The sequence below is a fragment of the Molothrus ater genome, chromosome 20 (assembly GCF_012460135.2).
Source record: "Molothrus ater isolate BHLD 08-10-18 breed brown headed cowbird chromosome 20, BPBGC_Mater_1.1, whole genome shotgun sequence".
In the NCBI taxonomy this organism is placed as follows: domain Eukaryota; kingdom Metazoa; phylum Chordata; class Aves; order Passeriformes; family Icteridae; genus Molothrus; species Molothrus ater.
In genome coordinates this window covers 10,595,943-10,619,681 of record NC_050497.2, presented here as the reverse complement: position 1 = coordinate 10,619,681, position 23,739 = coordinate 10,595,943, and the positions used below count along the sequence as shown (strand labels likewise).

Here is a 23,739-nt window from a genome sequence, read left to right as displayed (position 1 = left end):
TTAAACATTCAGAGTGCAAGGTATGGAGTCCCCAGTGTGGAACTTGCATTAGTTAGGTAAAAAATCTTCTCTGTGGAGGCTGCTGCTTATTCCTGGTCCTGGCTGAGCAATGCAGAGCTGCCAGAACTCTGCAGCCCTCGAGTGCAGAACCTGCCTTGGTTTCATTTCCTGTCGTATACTGACAACTACGAGACATCTCAGCTGAGAAGAAAGTTTCCTCTGCATCCCCAGACTCACATTTCTAATGCAAAGAATCCTGTTCAAGTGCTATTTTGCTTTCTAACTAGTTTGCAGAGTTAGATTTAACCAGGGTTTTATTTTCTTGTTTTTGCTTCTTAAATGCCCCCAAATCTCAGTGAGGTTGGTTTCAGCAATCTCATGTGGACATGCCAGCCTTAATCTCACTCTTCCAGGCCCTTCTCATTGTGTGGGATGAAAGCCCAGCACAGAGCCTCCCCGTTAATTGCCAGCTTTCTGTTCCCAGTGACAGGTGTATTGTCTGGAGGAACAGACCCAATTGTGTCCCTGCACTGTGGGACATCAGCTGCTGATATTCCAGAGCCTTTCAGGGAGCTTGGGCATGGCTGCTTATTTAGTGCCATCATTTACAAATCTGTGTAGCCCAGAAACTTCATAGAAAAAACAGGAGCTGCCTGTTTTACTCATCTTTTTGGTGTTGGTTTTTTTTTTTTTCCCCTCAAGCTAACTACCCCTAAATCTCCCATCGTCCTACCAGCAAGACAGGGCATTTGGTTCTGATTCTCTTTGAGACACTAAATCTTTCTGATACCTTTTTTCCATACTTTTCTAATGAAGGGGTTTTGCTGGTTTAACCAGACACCCACTGTGCATCTGCTTGAACCTGGAATCGCATCTAGGAAAACCGCTGCAAACAGTCATTTCTGTGAGGTGTCAATATGCACAGGCTGAGGTCACAACCATCGTGGGGAGATGGTTCCTGTCCTCTGGAGGCCCTGAGGAACACCCTCAGCGGGGATCTGGACTTGGGGGACAGTGGCTGTGCCTGCTTTATCGAGTAAAAAGGGGAGCTCTGGTGCTCAGAGTGAGGAAAGGCAGCAGCAAGAGAGCTCCTGAGAGATGACAGAAAGCATACAAGAGCAATATTAGCCCCAGATTGCATCTGTCTTTCCCGTTTTTCACATGAAAGGCTAAAGCTTTCATACGTGGCTGTTGCACAACAGCAGAGCTGCAGCCACCAGAAACACAACAGACCATTCAGCAGATGGCCCAAGCCTCTGCTGCAGGAGCCTGGCACAGAGAAACCATCTCTTTGCTGGCTTTAATCACGCCAGGCACAAGACAGGAGGGTCTACAAACAACTGGCAAAAGCAGCTCCACACCACTTTAGAGGAACACAGATGCTGAGAATGAGCCAGCACGTTGTGTCCAGCTGGGCCCCAGGGCCTCCAGGGTTTGGGAGGTCAGATAACTCAAGTGTGCATTCCCAACCTGCACTGGGAATCCCCCCTCACCTCCCTTCTGCTGACATCCTGTCCCACGGAGGGAGACAGTGTTCCCACATCTACACCTCTGCCAGAAGCTGCTCCCATTCAGAAAATGGCTCTTCAGGAGCTCTGTGGAACTTCCTTCACATCTCACCTCTTGTCTGCTCCAGCTTCAACCTCTTCTTTCAGTTTCCAAGAAATGAGGGCATCCTCTTGGACTCAAATCAACACTCCATTTCCTCTTATGAATTTAAATATGTCAAATCAGTCTGCTTTTGGGAGTTTCAGTTGCAATGAAGAGGATCCCAGTAAGCTCACCTTCTCTCCTGCCTGGGCAAACACTCACTCCGTTAGCTTAGGTTTAGCCACAGGTTGGTAAAGTTTGAGTCTGTCTAGTTCTGATCCTGTCAGAATTGTATTGAAATTCTTCTGACAGATTCTTGGCTTGCAGCTCGTTAACAGATCGTTGTTGAGGCGAGATGTTTGAAATTAGGGCGGTTTGGAACAGGAGAGACACATGGCGCGTTTATTCTCCAGTTCAGCCTTTCTCTCCCTGCCTGGCTCCACTCCTGACACAAGTTCACCTTGGGACATTACAGGGGTTGCTGTTTGGGAGTTAGGAACACACAGCAAGCAGGAGTGTGCTGGAATAGGCAGCAGGCAGAGCCGTGGGGAGGATCAGGAGCACTCCCAGGGCTCTCCCTCCTGGCCAGTTTGCTTTGCCTCTGACCAGCTCTAATGAAAACCTGTCCTGAGCAGGGCTGGGTGGTGCAGAGGCCAGCCTCACCCTGTGAGACTTGGCTTTTTCTAACTCCTTTATTCTAGAGAGCAAAAAATTGCCGGGTGATTTCCTCTAGCTACCCTGCAACAGCATGTTTGCCTCTCCCTCTGCAAGAGCAGGTGCAAGCTTCGTAGAGGAGAACCATACTGAAAATTCTGTTAAACATTCCAAGTTACCCAATGTGTCTTCAAAAGGTCCAAGAATTCAAGATGTCATTTGTCATTCACACTTTGAGAAAGCACTGAACACAAAAGTGGGAAAGCAGGCAGGTGTCAGTGCAGGCACCAAAATACCTGGGAGTTTGTACATGACACACACAGTGAAGACAGAGCTCAGCACCTGCTGAGATAGCACCAAACATTCCTCCCATCCCAAGCAAGTTTTAAAAAACGTGTCTGGAGTGCTATTTAACTTCCCTATCAGATGTCTTGTAGGATGACAAACCTGGATTGCAGCTTTGTTAAGGCTAGAAACAGATTTCAGGACTGCTTAAAAAAATAAAGAGAAAAGTTTGTGTTTTTCAGGCTTGGGTGCAGTTCATTGTAGCAAGTTGAGGTGAGCTCTGAGGTGTGCAGCCCTCTGAGTGTTCCCAGATGTACAACCAGCACTTCTTTAGAGATGGGACCAGAGTATTAAAAATTGAACCTGTCACTCTCCTTCCCAGTGTTAATTCTTCTTTTGGACTTCCCCAGCTCATCAGAACAGCAGCATCCTCCAGCTCTGCACAGAGGGGGTGTCCAGGGACACCTTCTGTCACCCAGAACTGCTACCAGGGCTCAGGGCCACCAAAGGGCTCTCGAGGACATCAACAGACACTGGTGTCTGCAGTGCACACCAGCCCAGAATTGCTACATTGCCAAAGTATTGCTATATTAAATATAACAGGTGTGGGAAAGCCCATGGCAGACGATCAGAGAAGATTTTATCCTTTACACCATCAGCTGTGTCTCCATTAATGGCACTGGAAATGGGCGTCCCAGGCAGCTGAGGGAGAGACGAGGCTGTGTGTGACTCCCAGCCAGGCGTTTCCCAGCAGTAGATGGAGCTGGTGGTGCACCAGGGTGGCTCTGGAGCAGGGAGGAGAGGCACCTGCACATCTGCAAAGGGCCAGTCCTGTGGACCTGGAGGATGGGAGAAGGCACTCTGTTTCTGGAAGGTAAAACAATAATTGTGGGACATCTGCTTAGTTGTCAAGGACCAAAAGGGAAATAAAGCTGTTGTCCCCTCTAGCTAAAACCTGCTGTTTCCTTTTCCCCAGACTCCCCACCACCAACTGCTCCACAGTTTACATGCCAATCCAATTTTGATGCCTGTAATTCACCCCAGAGACTGTTTATTTTAACTTTATCAAGTGAAGAGAAAAACAACTGTGTTAGAATGAAAAAAGAGCATCTGGCAGCAGGATATTCTGTCTCTCAGACAGTTTCCCAGCTTTACTGGTGCGCAAGAACTTGGGATTTCAGTTACCCAAGGGCTGAAAGAAGGGGAGAAGAGCGTGCAGAGCACAGGTTCTCTGGGTGTTTACTTCAAGGATGGTCTTGCCTGGTCTGGTGGCTTTTTTCTGCAAGATTGTCACAACCAAGAGAGAGGCTGGGGTTTGGATTTCTTCCCGTTTTTGTTCTCTCCCATTGGCAAGTTTTTTTGAGCATTGGAGGAAAAAGTAGACATTGTCCAATAGCTTTGCCCACCCATCCCATTTTTGTTGTTCATCTGGAGAACACCCTGATGGAGAACAATAATTTTTCAATAATTAGGAGGGACAGTGCAGACATGCAGATCTGGTTTGACACAGGGGACCCTGGGTTCATTTTCCTGCAAGAGAAAGGGTGTCAAGTAATTAATATTTAATGTTTGGAACGAATGGCACTTTATTTTTTTAATTAATGAGGTTTTTAATTTCAGGCACTTATAATATCTGGAAAGCAACTGTGCGTGAACTTTGGAAAAATCTCACTCTCTGCCTTGCTTTTTGCACATCCTTTCTGCAGATGTTCCAGAAGTTCTGCTCTCCGTGGATACATTTGAGCATTCCTTTAATGGTTCAGGACACTGGAGGAAAAGTTAAACTGGAGGCTGGATGTAGTTTACTCAGAAAGCACTAAATTAATTTTAGTGACATACAGCAGAACTCCTGCAACTTTGAAAATGGTTTTTTGTTTGTTTTTTTGTTTTGTTTTGTTTTGTTTGGTGATTTTTTTTTGGTTTTGTTTGGGTTTTTGGTTTTTGGTTTTGGGGGTTTTTTTGCCACTGAACCATTGCCAGCACGTCGGTTTGGGGTCGGTTTTGGGTCGGTTTCGGCTCCGTTTCACGCAATTTGTACGGGCGGAACCCAACGCTCGGGCCGGGCCCCGCAGCGCCCCCCTGCGGCCGCCCCTCCCCGTTCTGTCAGGCCCCGCCCTGTCAGGCCCCGCCCCGCCAGGCCCCGCCCCGCCAGGCCCCGCCCCTCAGCGCGCGGCCCCGCCAGACCCCGCCCCTCAGCGCGCGGCCCCGCCGCCATTTCGCTGCCCCGGAAGCGCTCGCGGCCCCCCCCCCCCGTGCCCGGCGGAACATGGCGGCCGTGTCCGTGCTGCGCGCGCCCGCCGGCGGCTTCAGCTTCGACAACTGCGCTCGGTGAGGCCGGGAGCGGGACGGGGCCGGGGGTAGCTGCGCGGGGCCGGGGGAGTGCGGGGGCCGTGGGGCCGGGCCGGGCGGCAGAGGCGGCACCGTTCCGCCCGGCCCCACCGGCCCGCTGTGTTGCAGGAACTCGCTGCTGGAGGCCGAGCTCACCCAGAAGGGGCTGCGGGTGCCTGCGCCGCGCAAGACCGGCACCACCATCGCCGGCGTCATCTTCAAGGTGAGGCGGGTGGCGGCGAGGCCGGGCCGGGCCCGCGGCGGAGGCTCCGCGCTGCTGAGTCAGCCCCGGTGTGTGCCCGGCCCGGCCCATCCTGGCCCCGGCCCGGCCCCCGAGCTGCCCCCGGAGGAGGTCGCGGCCTTGGGAATAATTCTCCCTTCCTGCAGGATGGCGTCGTCCTCGGAGCGGATACGAGAGCGACTGAGGGGATGGTTGTTGCTGACAAGAACTGTTCCAAAATACACTTCATTTCCCCTAATATCTAGTAAGTGTTACAGTGCTTTGTTGGGTAGTAAATTGTTTATTTGGTATGGTATTGCGAATTGTTGGTACCGGGGCTTTTAGCAGTGTTCTTTACTAAGAGCAAATATTAAGCTTTCTTTCAAAATTATATTTTATTAGCAAGGCTTGGGGGTTCATGGTATTCCATTTACACTTAAGCAGGCTCTCTTGTTTCACACTCTCTGTGCGAGAACTTAATTCTCTCAATTTTACAATGAGAAAGTTTCTGCTTGTCGCCTGAAGCACGGAGGTTTCTGTCTCCTTTTCCTCACTTGCTGATCACGTTCCTCAGCTGCTGCGGTGCGGGCACAGCTGCAGACACCGAGATGACCACTCAGCTGATCTCCTCCAACCTGGAGCTCCACGCCCTGTCCACGGGTCGGCTCCCTCGAGTGGTCACTGCCAACAGAATGCTCAAGCAGATGCTCTTCAGGTAACTGAGGGGTTTCTTGTTTATTACCCCTGCTGGTAAGACCACCAGATAATGCTTAAGGAGTGTCCTGTCTCAGCCTGCTTGACCTTCATAACAAGACTTCAGGAAAGATTTCATAATTGCTCTTTGTTTCATGAGCTTCTTAACTGAGATGGAAGAGAAATGGAGTCTGTGGTGTTTTACAGAATTATGTAGTGATCACACAACAGAAATAGAAGGGTATTAGTTTAAAACATAATCCCACCCGTGAAAACTGCTGTGTATCCTTGTGGTGAGAAGGCTGGACCAGTAACAGAGTAATGTGCAAGCTTATAAAGCTGGGAGTGATTTGCAATAGAATCACTGCCTCAGAAGGTCTGCTGGACACTGAAATAAGCCATATTTTAGTACATTTCTCACTTTACTGCTGCCAGCTGGTGAAAGCAGCCTGTTCAGTGCAGAGCTGTACCTGCTAGTTGGGGAGCAGTTCCCAAGCCCTGTATGGTGTTGAACAGCCCCAGCTGAGCCCTGAGCCTCAGACTCACAGACAAACATTGCTCCCAGGTACCAGGGCTACATCGGGGCCTCGCTGGTGCTGGGGGGCGTGGACGTGACGGGCCCCCACCTGTACAGCATCCACCCCCACGGATCCACCGACAAGCTGCCCTACGTCACCATGGGTGAGTGCTGCTCCGGGGCCAGGGCAGGGAATGCCTCACATTGCTACCTACAGGGGTTTTAGTTAGAGCTCCTTGTGGGCTGAGAGCTCGTGGGCATCAGACCACAAAGATAAAGTTGTACCTGGGTTTATAAGGCAGGTGCACTGTTCTGTTTCCTCACAAACATGGGCTGGGATAAAACTCAGCTGCCAGGAAACTGATATTGGGAACATTGCTCTGTGTGATTTCACTTGGGGAACTTGTGTATTGTTTGGAAGACTTGGGTTATTTTAAAAGGAAGCTTGTGTTTGGTAGAGCCACGAGAGTGTAAGAGAAAGTTCAAATAAATATATCAGCTAATCTGAAAACAAAGTGTGTCAGATTAGCAAATCAGCCTGTGCCTGGTGCAGCTTTTGAGCTGCTTCTGTGGTGGGAAAATACACATTTATGGATTGTCATTAATATTCTCTGTTTCTGGCTGGCATCTTTGGCTGGAACAGCTGCTCGGGAGGCGGCGGAGGTTCCAGTTTCCGCGGGTAGCGGTGTAGCGAGGCCGGCCTGATGAACGCCCGCAATTAGCGGCGCCGCGCGGGCCGGGCGCTGCGGCGGCCGCTGGGTGGCGCCGGCGGGCCGGGCACGGCGGGCAGGGCGCGTGACGTCATCGGGGGCTGTGAGGGCTGTGGGGCCGCGGAACCGGCCCGAACGGGGCCATGGAACCGGCCCGAACGGGGCCATGGAACCGGCCCGAACGGGGCTGTGGGGCCATGGAACCGGCCCGAACGGGGCCATGGAACCGGCCCGAACGGGGCCGTGGGGCCGCGGAACCGGCCCGAACGGGGCCATGGAACCGGCCCGAACGGGGCCGTGGGGCCGCGGAACCGGCCCGAACGGGGCCATGGAACCGGCCCGAACGGGGCCGTGGGGCCGCGGAACCGGCCCGAACGGGGCCATGGAACCGGCCCGAACGGGGCCGTGGGGCCGCGGAACCGCGGAACCGGCCCGAACGGGGCTGTGGGGCCGCTCTGCTCTCCGCACATGCTGGCTTTCCTGCCTCAGTTTTCCTGCCTGTCGGGAAATGCTGGCAGCTCCTCTTTCTCTCCACAAAAATAGCACGGTAGCACACTTAAATTCAAACGAGGGGGCAGTAGAATATCAGAGGATTAAGTTTCGTGTAGCTTAAACTTCGTTTTGCTGCGGGCAGTACCAGGTGTCTGCGGTGCCCACATTCTTTTTGGCCACGCTGTCAGACAAAGCCCTTCTCAGCATCAGGGTCCTTCACCTTCCCACCCCTGGTGCACTGACACTTCCTCCAGTGACCAGCATCTGTTTTAGTAAAAAATTAGGTAATGCATATAGGTGAAAGATAGAATCGAGCCAGCCCAAAAACTATGACAAGTCAAATTTAAGATAACAGTTGGAAATGTATTTCAGTCTTACTTAGACTAATCTATTGTTTTTTGGGGTATTTTATCCCAAATGTTCGAAAGGCGGTTTATTAAATCGGGGAGGTGTGTTTGGCCAATTAACTTCTGGAAATTAAATAGGAACGGTGATTGAGAAGTTGAGTTTTATTTTGGTGTGCTGGTCTGTCTGGATGGATAGTGATGTCCCACCTTGCAGGAGAGATTTAAAGGGTACACAGTGCTTACTCAGGAGTGAGAACATCAAATTAAACTGTTTATGCTGACAAAGGACAAAATTGGATTTCAGCAAACGATGCAAGATTGTCTGATTGCTTGGCTTGTCTAGGAAAGCTTCTGGCCAAGGCTTATAATGAAATGCATGCATAAAATTAAAGCCCTTGAAGTGTGTAGTTGAGCTTTCGGAAGCAGGCAGAGTGCTCAGGAGTCTCTGGTGGCTGGAGCTGCTCCCCTGGTGCCAGTGGTGCTTCATATTCATAAATCAGCTCTTCATTGCAGTGGCAGTGTCGTGCTGCAGAGCAAGAACTCCCACTGCTGGGAGCCAGCCCCCAGCCAGGAGCCACGCTGAAAAATGATCCCAGTCCAAGGGGCTGCCGAGATCACGGAATTCTTACCTGGGATGAGCAGCAAATTGAATAACAATCAGTGCGTGTGAATAAATGCCCTGTCACAGAGCCTTGGCAGTGATGGATGAGCAAGTGCTAAATGTTGCTCTCCTAGCTCTGCACATCCTCTGGTGTGGCAGCAAACAGGTCCTTGGGTGAGAGATGGACTGTACCTGGCAATGAGAACTTGTCTTCAGTGAAGGCTCTGCTGAAAAGATCCAGGGCATCTGCTTTAGAAAAGCTCCTGCAGTTTTAATTCACAGTGAAAATTTTTTTTGCTATGTATCAATAATTATCTTTCACTTAAAATCAATACTGAAGTGGCACAACTCTCGAGTGAAGACCAGATGGTATTTTTAGTCAGTTTATTAAAGTTGCATACAGAAAATTTAACACCTTGGTTGGGAAAAATCAGGAAATGACCAGTGTTACTTAAAGAAGAGAACAGTAAATTCTCTTATCATTTCATAACTTCCCTGGTTCATACTGAAAAGCATTTGCCTCAGAGTAGTTCAGCTTCTGTAGTTCTGTAGAATTTGTTTGCAGTCAATATTTTTATTTATGTAGATATTAGATTAATGCTTCCTGAATATTTGGTTCTGAAGTAGCTTACTGAAAATATATGCAAAGTAAATTCTTTGGAATTGAGATGGCATTTTTTACTTGATGTTAAGTGTAAGCATTCTTAGCAGATAGATGGGTTTTAAAGATCTGAATGGATTTTTTCCTGAGTGCTATATAATACAAATAAATTATGACTTTGCTAATTATCCTTATGACACATTATCAGATGGCTTTCCTGGAGGTTTTAATGGATTTGAGCTTGAACTGCTGCTGAATCTGAACTGGTAGTGGCTCAAATCAGTTACTGTGTGTATGAGGTGGGGAATCCATCCCAAGTTAATGGATGGTGTTTTGCTGTGTTTGGATTTTGTCCTTCTCCAGACTTTATGTTTGGGAATTGTGAAGCTTGTTTCTGCATAAAGGCAAAGCATGCTTGTTAAAAATGAATTATTGGTGGGCACTGAGTGCACGGACAAGAGAGCAGCTGTTTCCCCACACACAAACAAGTTCTCCATAGACCCTTAATATCCAAGTTTTCTGTGTTTTTATAGGAGCTGCAATAAGAAAACCGTGCTTGCAATGTTTACTTAAGTTGCCAGTTTTATTGCCCACTCTCCTGTCACAATGCAGCTTTCAGGAGGCAGCTGGAGGGGCTGGAACATTGTGGGGCTGTTTGGAAGGCCAGTGGGGTGGGACAGGGACAGGGATGCTTGGCTGGGCTGGGAGGCTTTTGCTAAGGGAAATTTTAAACGTAGGCTTGTTTAGGATTTATAAGCACTAGAGAAAAAATGAAGCCAGTCTATTCAGCTGTTCCAGCTTCCTGTTCTGCTAGAACCTCCTTAGGATCTTGGGTTTCTGATGTAAATGTCTACATGTAGGTTTAATTAAGTTAAGACTTTAAACAACTCTTTGAAAATTTACATTTTAGGACTGTCTGGATTTATTTATTTAAGGTTGATAGTAGATTTAGCATTTATTTGTGTCTCGGTAACATAGTGAGATAAATAATTAAGTGTAATTCTTTATGTATAAAGGATTTCATGCACTGTAACATAAAATTCTCCCTGCTTTTTTCTGTTTTTTGTCTTTAAGTTACTGATTTCCTGCCCATAGTTCTTTTGGGAACTTCTTTTTTAAAGGAGCTGGAGGAATTCAGCATGAGCCATGTATGCAATTGTGTTATCAATAATCTTTTATTTGTCACTAGAAGTTTTAAGAAATTAAGATCACTTTTCCCCAACTAAATAGCTAATGTAGTAATTTTGGTCAGATATTACATTTTGAGCTTTCTTTTTTTTTTTTGCACTTTTTCTGGTCTTTGTAATCTGATTTTGTGAACCTTTCCCCAGGAACAGGGCTGTTTTCCAGCTTTGAGGCTTCCCACTCAGCTCATGGTCGGCCTTCATTTGGGAATAGCACGAATGTGGGCTTGGTTTGAGACCATAGCCCAGATTTTTTTCCCCCTCTCATTAGAAATATTCCTATATAATTCCAGAAGAATTATTATTTTATTGTTCAGGTTCCTTTATTTGTTTTGGCACGTGCTTTATTTTGACCTTGTTTGAAGGGTCAGTAAAACTCCTTTTATTTGTGATTTGTTCTGTGATATCAGCTGTTTGCATCAGCAGTTCAGCTTTCCTATTAGTTGCTTTAAAATCGTCTTTATTCTCAGTTTCAGCATTTAAAAAATGGGGTTGTGTATTGCTCCAAGGTGTAAATGAATAGTCATTGCCAGCAATACAAGTGCATACTTAGAGTGTCCTACTGCTTTTAGATGTGATGTATTTGGTACTGTAAAGGTAATGATCCTCGACCACAGCAATATTCTGTAACAGGAATATCTGTCATATTCATCAGGATTACCATGTTCATTGATTTGTGTCTGTAAATCTGCTGTTTCAACCCTTTAAATTTGATCTATAATTGGACCTCCTTAAATGGTTCAGCTAAGGTAGTCTGTATTTTCTCAACAGTGTCACTGTCAGCTTCTCCTTTTTCATTATACATTCAGCAGACTTGATAAAATCAGCAGGACACCTCATTTGAAACTGTTTAATCGCTGCCTTTTGCTTTCACTAAACCATTGAGGTGGTCAAGCGATATACACAAATCATTTTAAATAGGAAATATGGCTTTCTCTGTGACCCAGCTAAACAGATAGCACTATGCAAAACAAGTTAAAAAGTAATAAATGCCAAAAAATCTTCTAATTGGAGTAAAAAATTGCAGCTAACTTTATTCACTCCCCAAAAGTAGTGCTCTCTGAAATATGGGTAGGGCCACCGACAGACAAGAAAATCTTCCTGAAGGCTCACTCTTTCTGAACAAAGCAAGTTTACAGTTTCAAATAGTGCCATCCTGCTTTTTGTGTACAAATGTGACAAAAAGAACATTTATAAGCCTGCAGTCACAGTGCTTTGGGCAGAGATGGCTCCTGTTCCATCACTGCACTTGTACTTGGTCCTTTCTGGAGAGGAACGTTAAACTTGTGGCTTTGTCTCTGGCACTTTGTTCAGCTGTTATTGCTCATTATTGTAAGAATAATGGCACAGAGCAGGAGCACAATTCACTGTTTAACTGCAGGGAAATCTGCTGGCGGCAGCAGCCCCTGCCCTGTCCCACTGCTGGGCTGCTCATCCAGCCTTGGAGCCATCTCCTCTCCCCAGCACCCCTCAAAGAGGGGCAGGCACGGACGTGGGGCGGGAGGGATGGAGGAGCAGTGACTGCAGACTGTGGCATTCCCCTAACTCTCTGTTTCTAACCCCATTTTTGTGCCTTGTGTTCAAGATGGCAAGGAGGAAAGGCTGTCAGGATGGGCCTGTGCCCAAAGCTGTACCCCCAGGATTAAATCGGGTTCTCACTTAGTGTAGACGCTGTACAGTGCAGAGGAAGCTGTGGTGGGCTTGGTTTGGTTTGTGCTGATGAAATGACTGTATTTTTCTCTAAAAAATGGCCATACCTAAATGCACTGGCTGAAGGGCTGTCCTGGTGTTGTCACCACAGGTTCTGGATCGTTCGCGGCCATGGCAGTGTTTGAAGATAAATACAAACCCGACATGGAGGTGAGTCCTGGCTTTTAAACCTCAGCCTTTCTTCTCTCAGCAATCCTCATCATCATAAGAATTTAGGAGGTTCGAAACTCTAAAAAAGGTAAATATGCTCTAGTGTTGCTGCACTTAAAATGTTCTAATGTCAGCTTTCTGCAAAGCTGTAAAAATTGATGGGGAAAATCAATAAATTTGCAAGAAGCTGTATATATGTATGGGAAAATGTGCAATTTGAATGTAGGTGAAGGCTTTAAAAACATACAGCTTACTGGTTGTAGTTTACTTCAGCAATTTACCAGCCCTTGCACAGTCAATATTTTTGTTTTTCTGTCCCTCTGTCCTTCTCTCTCAGTCTTGAGAAGAGAATGCATCTAAAAGTCTTCAGATGCTCCTCATTTTTGTAATGCAGCTGCTGTGGGTGATTTCCTCCTCCTGAAGTGCACTGTGGTTTCAGGTGATGGTCCTGTAAATCCACAGTTCTTTTCTACAAAGCTGGTAAATGAAGTTTAAAATGTGAGATGATCTCCTGTACCGTGGTACATCTCCTGACAAATCACAGTGTGCAATTCCAGCAGATTTTGTAAAAAGCAGTCAAGTGCCCCACCTTGTTTTGAGAAGTTTGCCATTAGTTAATTGCCTCAGCATGAGTAAAAAGCAGTTTTCCAGTTATCCCTGGCCCCTCTCCTGCCAGTACCTAAGCAAGAGTTGTAGGTGTGCAAAGTTAGGGACACACAGTGGGATCAGGATGGCTGTGATTTGGGCAGCATCTGAAGATGCTGGACTTGTGGCCTCAAGTATATTTACAGTTGTTATCAGGAATACTGGACTATGTTTAATAGGCTCCCAAGTGTCTCTGGGAAGGATCCTCACACCAGATGGCTGATAGAGCCACAAGAGAGAGAGGAAGACTCTGTTTTTCCCTCTCCCCTCGCGCTGCTGCAGGAGTGAGCGCTCCCTTGTGCAGCCTCCTGCGTGACTGCACTTGGCACGTGTGCCATCCACTGCAACCACGGATGCAATCCCTGGGAGCAGCAGCTCCAGCACTACGCTCCTCTTTCCAACAACAAACAGCAAAGAGCTGGGCTGTGGGACTAAAGTTTTCATTTATTCTCCAGCTAGCTTTCAAGCTTAGATTTTAAGTCATTTCTTGTGTTAGAGCAACCAAAAAAGGCACCAAAAACTGGTAAATCTCTAAATTTTCCTATTTCGAAAGGTCACCCTCATTAAACTGTCTTCACACACTACCATAAGTGGCAGCAGATAGTCACTTATAACAGGCATGGAGAAATGCAGCCTACCAATTTGTTGAAATAGATATTTAGATCTTTGAGACTTGCATGCACCTTAACCCTTCCTTTGGTTTTCCTGGATAATCTGTTATCTAGTAACAGTTCAGGAATTGTATTAACCGAGCCAGCAAAGTTTCATGTGCTAAAGTTCAATGGTACTCTTAAACACTTCCTCATATTCTGTTATGGCTGTGAGTTTGTATTTACATTCCAAGTCAGATGTGGGATTTTTTTTTCAATTAATTAATAAAATAACAAATATTTCAATTGAAATGAATCCAAATTAAATCTGAAATATGCTATGTATATTTTACATAAAACTGGCTACAAAATGGCAATGAAGATAAAATTGCTGGAGACTCATTTAATAAAATTGGTAGAAAATTATTATTTTTCTGTCAAGATCAATGCTCCTTTCTTTTGCACTAATTGTCAGAATAGCTTGCTAGGGCTACTGGAGGGTAGTGGTGTGCTTCAAGACCATCACATCACAGAAAAATGATTCAAAGGCAAACTGTCCTGCACCCTCTGGTATCAACTTGCAAATTAGCATCTGGAATGTAATTAAACAAGCTTAATGAAAGTAGCAGCTGAATACTACTGGAAAAGACAATCAGCTTTTTTGCCTCTGATATATATTCTGTACTATTGAAGCTGATCACCAAACACATCGTGTGAGCACAGTTAAAAAAAATTAGCATTTATTTGAAGAATAGGAACTGTTTTTCATTCTGTTATGCTTTTGGCATGCACTGGTGTCCCAGGAGAGCCGTGCCACAGCAGATAGTGCACAATATTTATAAATCCATGACAGGCAATAATAGCAACTTGAAAAATTCTTTTGCTAGAATTTCAAGTTGAGAGCTGCCAAAAGCTGAGAGGATCAAATCTGCAGTGGCAGCTGCTGTGCCCTACAGTTAGAATTGTAGACTTTGAAGATGCTCAACTAAAAAAAAATAAAAAAATAATAAAATAAAAAAAGACTGCAGGCTTAGCCAATTTTTGCAGGTTTCTAGAGCCCTGGCTCCCTGTCTTTTGAAGATGAGTTGCTGAAGCTTCTCCCAGTGCCTGAGGCATGCTAACACCAGCAGGATGTATTTTTTCCATAGACTTAGTGTGTCTTCAGATTTAAGTAGCACATGCGTTATCAGTGCCAGCTGTGATGGTCCTTCCCTGGCTGCAGTGCTGGGAGAGGATCTTTACCCCCGTCCTTCAGGGCAGCTCTGGAGATGGATGGCAACGCCCCCGAGTGCCCCTCGTGAGCCTGATTTATGGAGGCAGGGTGTGTTTGTGGGGAAGGAGTGCTGGCCTCTAGAGGAACCATTATAGATCGCTGAGGATGGGAGCACTTTCAGCCCTGAAGGCCTCTAGATGCTTCAAAAATGTAATGCCAAGCACCTAACTACTGTGGAACAATATTAATCTGTCATGTGGGCAGCTATAGATCTGCTTTAAAAAACGTACGTGGAAGAACAGCACATCTAATGGAGCGTTTCCAGCTTAGATCTTTCATTGGAGCCAATTTTTCTTCCAATAGAGCCGCCACTGGTTTTAAACCTTACAGTCATTTTGTAAATGCACTTGTGCCTTCTGGTGTTAAACAATAGTGAAGAAATACTTTGAGTCAGTGGATATGGAAAGCATTGTGAGCTGGGGAAAAAAGTCTACAGTATTAAATGCTGGAATTCTGCATTTATGTATCCTGTGGTGGTGGAATTCCTCAGGAGATGGGGAGAGGGATATATTTTCTTCTGGTATTTGATTTCTGGTGTTTGAAAGTAGAAGCATTTTGTCTGTAGAATTACTTGATGCTCAGTGGGGCTACGTTGTAGACTTCTTGTTTAAGCAAGGAAAGGCTGCTTGTAACTTCATTTCTTTTCTGTATTTCATCAAAACAACCAGGTTTAATAAAAAGAGGGTGCAAAAGGAAGAGAATCAGAAACCTCAGAAAACAGAACTTTTGCAAAGAAAAGAAAGTAAATCTGGGAGTAGCAAGTTAGGAGCAGAACAGGTGGAAGACAGGAGATAAGAGACAGTCTGGCAGATACTTAATTATTTCTAGGATAGATCACCACAAAGGTGTGAGATTATACTTCCAGTCATTTCAACCATTTCTTAAGTGTGGCAGGAAATCAAGTGGTGCTGAATAAAAACAAAAATACCCTGGAGGGTAAGAAAGATGAGTAAGAGAGGACTGTTCTGTGTTCCACATGGAGCACAGACCTCTCGGTGCTGCAGCAGCAGCTGTGCTGTCCCAAAACCTGCAGCTGGCTGTCTCCTGGTGTGCCTCAGTGACCACTCTGCAGTGGGGGCTTTGGCTCACCTGCTTGGGTGGGACCTGCAGGGGCTGGTGAGCAGTTTGGCAGGCAGGTTTGGGTGGAGTGGCTTTTGAGACACTTCTGAGTCGCCCCTAAGCCATAAGTGAAGTAGGTGAGGAGCAGAGAGCTTTCCTCAGGATGCTCCATGTGCTCTGGGATCTTTGCAGTATCGAAATGCAAAGTAGCCTAATGCAGCTTTTGCTGTGCATCTCTAATTCCAGTAAAAAAAATGCATCAGGCACACTACAAAATATGAAAACATGTAACTTTCTTCCATTTTTAAGCAGCTGACACATAGATCCTTCAAATGTTCCTGTGCTCACATTTCCTACTGTCCCTCAATATGGGAGAATTATTTTTGTTTATTAACTAGTGACAACAATGCTGAGCTATTTTTGGGACCTGTCACGAGTCTCTAATCTGCAGCAGTGGTTGTCTCCGCGGCCCTGGTGCGGTGTGACAGGGTGGGAGCAGTGACAGGCTGCAGATGAGCCCGCTTCATTAGCCATGGTGATCAGCTCTGGGCTCAGGTGTGGCAGCCGCGCTGATCCCCAGCTGACACTGCTGCCTTAATGACTCTGCAGGACGGGCACCACTTGCTGGGAGGTTTGTGGGCTCCACTCTGGCAGCAGACAATGGAGATCAAGCCAGACTATGGGAGTTAGGCTGGAGAGCCTGCCTGAGATACTTGAACCCCCGTTGGTGTCAAACACGGAATTAAGTAAATGGGGGAGGGACATGAGACAAAATCTGACTTGGTGAGCAAAAATCAGGACTTTGTGTTTCTGTGCCTGTGTATTTCATTATCCAGTGACAGCAACTGAGGCTGTTAGTGGCAGCATCTTCACTCGTTGCTGCCAGAGCTTGTGGCACTGCAGTTTTCAGCTTTCCTGACATAGCTGTGTTTGTGTCTCCTGGAGACAGGGATTTCCATGGGTAAATATCAGGTCTTAGTGCATACAGTCAGCCAGAAAATAAAGGCTTATCATACCTGTTTCTTATTCTTAGGTTAGATCACAATTATCCCGTGGCAGCCTGGTTTCTGCCTGACACGTTGGACAGTTTGTATTGTTTTCATCATCTTTCACAGAACTGTGCCGTGGATCAATTTCCTTTGTGGAACTAGTGTTAAACAGGAAGTCTGGGCTGATTTGGAATATGCCAGCTAGGTGTGCTCTGGCATGGCTGGGATTGCAGCAGAGGTGTTTTGTGGGGTGCTTTCTGAAGGAGAGAAAGCCTGGTTTGTGTGCTAAAGTCGCTGGGACACTGCCGGCAGCACCAGTCTGAGATCCCAGAGATACCCAGCAGTGCTGCCTTCCAGTTTGCTGATTGCAGACTGTATCAAGGGAAATAAATGTTACCTTTGTGTAAATTGGGCCTTGCTGCATGTCAAAGAGCAACAATTTCTTCACCTTTATGAAAGTAACACTTAAACTTTGTCCATAATAATGTAGACAAGCTGGCCAGAAGCAGAGCGCTGTGTTAAGGGATCATTTCACTGCACAGGGTAGGGGAAGGACAGGTAATTATTTTTGATGCATTTCTCAGGAGCAGGTGTTCCAGTTTAAATTGTTCCAGTTTGTATATCTCCCATAACTGCAGAACACAGGCAAAATGTACTGGCAGATATTTCACATGGCACGCAGCCTGAGCGCTGCTCCCGCGGCGAGGCCGGCGGGGCTGAGGGCAATTGCTGTGAGGGAGAGGGGAGGAGGAGGAGGAGGGAGCCAGCCTGGCCTTTATGGAGCATTTTGGTGTGTTAGGAAGGATATATTACCAGAGGGCCCAAAGCTTCTTCTCCAAATAAAACATTGACCTTCATTCCCTTCCATCCTTTTGTCAGAGGTAAAGCAATGGTCAGATGGGCAGAGTTTGCTTTATTTTAAGCCAGACGTGTTATTGCTTGATATTAATTTTTTTATATGCAGTAACATAAAATAACTTTAAGTGTAGTCTTTTGCAGGGTTTGCATATCTGGGTGGCTGAGGGTCGGTGTGTTACTGCAGAGCAGCACAGAGGGGCCAGAGGAGGAGCTGCAGCCTGGCAGCATTAACAGCTCTGGTGCTGTTAAGCCAGTTCCAATTTTGAGAATCAGTTCCCTAAAATCCCAAGAACTTTACTAAGTGATGGATTGAATGAGTTTTTGTAATCGTTCTTAGTTCAGAGAATAGGAATAGTGTTAGAAGAAATCCCATAGTTGTGAGAAGAGCTTGTAATTTAATTCTGTGCCATCGGAAATATGGATTGTACTAATCCCCGTGTAGGGAATGACATACAGCAACTAATGTTATTGAATAGTAGTTCCAATCATATAAGTTTCTTGTCTTGGCAGGTAATTTGGCATAAATTGTTAATGTAAATCCAGGTTAGTGGGGAAGACATTATTTTACTAAAAAAGATAAACTGCTGATTAATTCAGTATAGAACTCAATTACAAATTGAAAGTGTCTCTGCGGGACGCCAGTACCCTAAAGACAGCAGATGTTGAATTGATACTCCAGCATATTTCACCCTGGTATGAAATATTAACGTGGTTTATTATACTGATGGTGTATGATATCAGAGAGGGGGTGGGGATGAGCCTGTGCTCACAGGCAGCTTCCTCAGAATGGGAAAAAACTGTTATCTCTGAGAATAATTACCAGGGACTACTGAGCTGTTTATTTGAAAGTTCTTAGCAGAAGATGGTTAGAAAAATAAACATTTAGTGACACTTCAGTCACAGTGAATCCAAACATAAAACACATAGATCTAATTTTAAAATTTTTAAAAAGAGACAAGTTGGGTCATTCCTTATTCTAAGGCAGCACTGGAAATGCTCTTTTTGGGGGGGAGACTTGTTAAACCTGAGCGGTTTAAAGGACATATGCCAGCCCCTTTCCTGACAGCCATACCAAATCTGTTCTTGCTGCTGGAGCCTTCCAGCCTCCCTTACAAGAAACAGAAAGTCCTTTGCCTCTCAGGTTTGTTCTCTTTGGACTTAGAGCAGACTTCAGCATCTCTTCCAGGTACAGACTGATCTCCACCCCAGCCCCTCACTCCCCATACGCTGCTGATTCTCTTCCAGACTCTAATTATGCTCCTGTAGGTGCTTATGTCCTTCAAGAGGTATTGCTTTCTACCCCCGAATTCCCAACACTCCTTTATCGATTTATTTTTTGTTGCCATTGTCCTTCCTGAAGCTTCTGATTTTTTTTTCTTCCCTTCTCTTCCCAAAAACTCTTGGGGATTCTCATTTTAAGTAGTATCAACTTTTTATATGATAGTATTTGAAAAAATCTCATTGTAAAAGACTGTTTTGGTAAGTATTTGCATTTGTTTATTCTTACAAAAATACTTGTTTATGTTGATATTGTACTGATCGTGCATTGCATTTCAAATACTTTCTAAGAATTGCTTTGGGGAACTGCACAATGTATTGCATCTCTAACAGCATCTGGTAACCTGCAGAAGGGATTAATTTTATTTTGGTAAGAGAAAAAAAAATCAGGAATTTCTAAAGTTTTAAAATCTGGAAAAGACATCTCCTGTTTAACTTGCTTGTGAAGTTACAGAATGTGAGGAAATAGTGTTCACAAAGCCATTCCAGCTGCTTCCTTTGCTGCTGGAGCGTAATGATAAAATTGTTTACAGGTTATTAGTGAAGACAGTATTAATACAGTGTAGAAGTAGCCTCATCTCCTGTAGGAAAGTCTCTTTTTTCCTTCAGTAGCACTTGAAATTTGGAAATTGCTCAAGTGAGAAGAGAAAGTTGATCCAAGTCATATAGAAGAATAATGTGTAAAAGTTGCTCCTTGGTGCTGTTTGGGACTCATGGCACAGCAGCTGTGAGAGGCAATCCATCAGCTCTGAGTGTCTGCAAACTGCAACTCTCCAGATAACAGGTTTAAAGTAAAGATTTAATACAGCCTCTATCTGCTGTGATGTTGCAGTGACAGTTTAAAACTCATTCTCTAAATCTCAGCAGACTTTATAGCCAGCAGTGGGCCCATATAAAGCTTAATGGCATTACAACACATAAATCATCTTTTAAAGATGCTACCAGTAGCGCCAATATTAAATGCAGACAATTGTCTGCGTTATAAATAATTTATCAAACAGCGTTTCAGATGAGCCTTCCGTGCTGAGTTATTTATTTTAGCCCTTGCTGCCCTGTTCCTCAGGCAGCCCTTGGCAGTCCCTGCAATGCTGTGGTCAGTGTAATGAAGCTGTCCCACGGCTCAGCCCTGCTGACCATTGCAGCGCCGCCGCCAAGCGCTGCCGTTTGTCAGGCGCGGGTAAATGGAGCTGCACATTGGAGCCAGGGGACACATTGTGGGCTCTGGGATGGGGACAGACAGATCGCCCCATAAAGTGCTGCTTGTCACCGCTGCCTCGCCGTGCACTTCATCACTCGGCCGTAATCTCATTTAAGGAGCGCTGGGGGCCCCAGAGGAGGATATTCCCAGTTAGCTTGGTCTTTGCGACCATAAAGCACGAAGTGCTCCTTTTATATACTCTGAACTTTTAGGGTTTTTTAAGATTAATTATTATAGTGACTCATTGAGGGCCCTGTACTTGAGACTGTGTCAGCACTTTCCTGCTAACCCCTTATTTTGTGACTGTAAGTAGCAGTCCTTGCTGAACTCCGTGCAGGATCACTGTAAGGAATACTTGGGGTTTTTTCTTGTGGCTGTTCTGTTCAGCTTTGTAAACTGTCAGAAGAGTAGCAGGAAGCAGCACTGAGGCAGGGTTTTCTAATGACAATTATTCCATGTTCACAGACTGAGCTGCACTGTGTCAGTGAAGGAGCTGAGGTTACAGCCTGGGCTCTCTGTGCAGTGGCTGCCTCAGTGCAGTTACAGCTCAGCTCTTCCAACTGCACTTTATTGGGTATTTTTCAACTATTTTGATAATGTGATAGAATATATTTTTAAAGCAAATCAGATTTAAATTAGAGGAGTCTATGAGGTTTGCAGTGTTGACTCAAAAGGATTCAATTAAAAGGAGGAGTGGAACAAACTCCACCCATCTGCTATAGTTTTCCTAAGCTACTTTTCTTACACCTAACCCTCATATAGCTTAAAATTACTCTGCTTTTGCTACCACTTAGTTCTTAGACCTACACATACTTCTTTGGTTTATTTACTTTCACTATAGTACTAAAAACCTCTGTCTGCAACAAATTATTGACAGTCTTATATCAGTTAAGTGAAGAATTACTTGCTTGTCAGGATTTTATTGCCCAAAACACTGACGGAAAGGTTTTTTGGAAAGGATTATTTTTGCAGCATGGCTGTATTGTTCTAGTCAGCTTGGTAGGAAACGTAATTCAATTTATTATTTTTTATAAAGAGTAACAGTTGTGAAGCTGGGAGTGAAGTAAGAATTGCTGCTGTTCCTGTAGTTCAGTGGAGTCTGTGCCCTGCTGCCATGGCTGTTGGCACAGGAATGCTGCCATTCCCACTGTCCAGAGGGGCAGCAGGGAGTGCAGGGCAGGCCCAGGGCAGGCAGGGAGCAGCTGAGCTGGTTTTGGGCTCCTTGAGCCGCGCTCAGGGCTGGAGCAGCTGCAGTCGGGGCTGAGGCCCCTGGCCCTGCAGCCCCTGGCCCTGCAGCCCCTGGCCCTGCAGCCCCTGGCCCTGCAGCCCCTGCAGCCCCTGGCACTGCAGCTCCTGGCACTGCAGCCCCTGGCCCTGCAGCCCCTGGCTCTGCAGCTCCTGGCACTGCAGCCCCTGGCCCTGCAGCCCCTGGCCCTGCAGCTCCTGGCACTGCAGCCCCTGGCCCTGCAGCCCCTGGCACTGCAGCCCCTGGCCCTGCAGCTGTCATGGGGCAGGGGCCTGGCACACACAGGCTGTGAGAATGAGGCACACTGGAAAATGCTGCATTTATCAAATTCAGTATTGACCCCATCTCTTGTTCCTGGTGTCTGCTGACAGAAGATTATTCCAAGGTGTGAAATAGCAGCAAAGCAGTGAGGAGGGAGCCTGGGAGCCTCAGCATCCCAGCAGGATCTGCTGGGTGAGCTGAGCAGCCACTGCTGCACAACCTGGGGATGAGTCCACACCTCTGTGTCCATGGATGTGTGCCAGCCTCACTGTTTGTGTGCTGAAACAGGCAGCTCTAGTTTTCAAGTAAGTAACACACCTTTGAGAGAAAGTAAGGGGTCCACATTCTGTGGTTTGTACTTTCTAGGCTACTGAAAAGATTTGTGTATGTATATGATGTATGCATATGTCCATATACATATTTATATGTTTTCCTTGCATTCTGACCCTCTGGCAGGTGACAGGGGCACAGGCTCAGTGGAGCTGAGGGTGCAGGATGTCCCCTTGCTGGGCAGGGCTCTCCAAGGCCAGTGCCATGGGAAGGGTGCAGGGCTGGGCTGAGGAGCTCTGGCAGTGAAAACATTTCCTTTGACACAATTTAAAATGATACATCAAGAAAGGTTCCAGCAGGAGCTGAGGCCATGTCAGATGGTTCCTGATGGCCCTGAGCTGAGTGTGGCACTTTGCTGGTTTGGAATAGCCCCAGCCCTGGCTGGGAGCTGCAGAGGGAACCAGTGCTGCTGGAGAGGCTGCCAGTGCCATCAGTGCTCCCCAGGCCTCCAGAGCAGCACCAGGCATGTGGTACTGCTGAGGGGGGGAATGTGATCTTACGGATCTGGTGTAATAGTCTAATGGATATTTTGATGAATTTGAAATGTTTCTGTGTAAAAGATACTCCTGACTGCTGTTGTGTAACGTGGGCACTGTTGCACTCGGGTTGCCTCTAACTCGTAACTGTGTCTTGGTTAGATCCATTACTGTAGCAAAAGTTCCTCTTTTGTTTCACTTCAGTGGTACAAAGGTAACCAAGCTCAGCATTTTGGCTGCAGTACTGGTGATTGGAGGGTTTGGTGCATCGTTTATTGTTCCAAGCTCAGCCTCCACAGGCACGGGGAGGCAGAGTCCTGGGAAGAGCCAGCACTGGGCAGTGACAGCTCTTCTCCCTTCCCAGGAGGAGGAGGCCAAGCAGCTGGTGCGGGACGCCATCGCAGCCGGCATCTACAACGACCTGGGCTCGGGCAGCAACATCGACATCTGCGTCATCAGCAAGAGCAAGCTGGATTTCCTGCGGCCCTACGACGTGGCCAACAGGAAGGGGGACAGGTGAGTGGGCCTGAAGCTCTTGTGGGGTCCCTGCTCTGCCTGTTTCCAGTAATGCCCAGTTCTGTCAGTGTTCCCTGTCTGTAGAACTTTCAACTAAACAGTGCAAAGGAGCAGCTGTAGCAGCAGCTGAACAGAGGCAAATACATTGGTGGAATCATTCTAGAGTTGCAAAATATAAGTAAATTGCTTGTTCTTTGGTTTTTAGCACAAAGTCCCTCCCCACTTTGAGAGCCCACTGATTTCAGTAACAACCTTTCCAGTTATGTGGCAGTGTTTTTGGGAGCAGTTTCCTGCAGTGCTGGTTTATCTGAGACTCTGTCAGTTATTGCAATCAGTATAGATTTTGCAGCAAGCACAGCTTCTTTACTTTGGACTTTTACAGGAAATGTCTAAAGCTGATCAGTTCTATAAGTTTAAATGCAAGTTTTCCTCTATACCATCTTCCAGACTAATTTTCCCCCATTTCTTTACTAGGTTTGGTAGGTACAAGTGTGAAAAAGGAACAACTGCTGTTCTCACAGAGAATGTGGCACACCTGGAGCTCGAGGTGGTGGATGAGACCGTGCAAACCATGGACACATCCTGAGCCTGGTGGGTGCTCAGAGAGCAGCTGGTGCAGAATAAAGAGGCTCTGCCCACTGTCTGTGTGTCTGTACCTGGTGCTGTTGCTGCTGCTTCTCCCTTCCTCCTTTAGAGCAGGTGAGGCTCGAGCAGCCCTGAAGGGCTCTGGGAGTGACCCCAAGGGGAATGAGCAGGTGAGAGCTGTGCTCCCCTCCAGGCACCACCTGGCACTGGGGGCAGACAAGGAGCTGCTTTGTTACCTCACTCCAGGAACAAAACAGCAGGAGTAAAACTGCTCTGCAGAAGTCGAATTTGATACATTTTGATTTAATAGAATGTAAGAAAACAGAGATTGGTGGTTCTGAATGGCTGCCCTT

General features: G+C 46.4%; 1 protein-coding gene across 1 annotated transcript; it reads left to right on the top strand.

Moving 5' to 3' along the window:
- Window positions 1–4,748: 4,748 nt before the first annotated feature.
- PSMB7 (proteasome 20S subunit beta 7) lies at window positions 4,749–23,456 on the top strand. The gene is made up of 8 exons (XM_036393702.1): window positions 4,749–4,857; window positions 4,987–5,080; window positions 5,245–5,342; window positions 5,652–5,792; window positions 6,336–6,451; window positions 12,024–12,082; window positions 22,650–22,801; window positions 23,276–23,456. Exons 1-8 carry the CDS (start codon window positions 4,796–4,798, stop codon window positions 23,385–23,387), a joined length of 834 nt encoding a protein of 277 aa, XP_036249595.1. The 5' UTR covers window positions 4,749–4,795; the 3' UTR covers window positions 23,388–23,456.
- The last annotated feature ends 283 nt before the right edge of the window (window positions 23,457–23,739 follow it).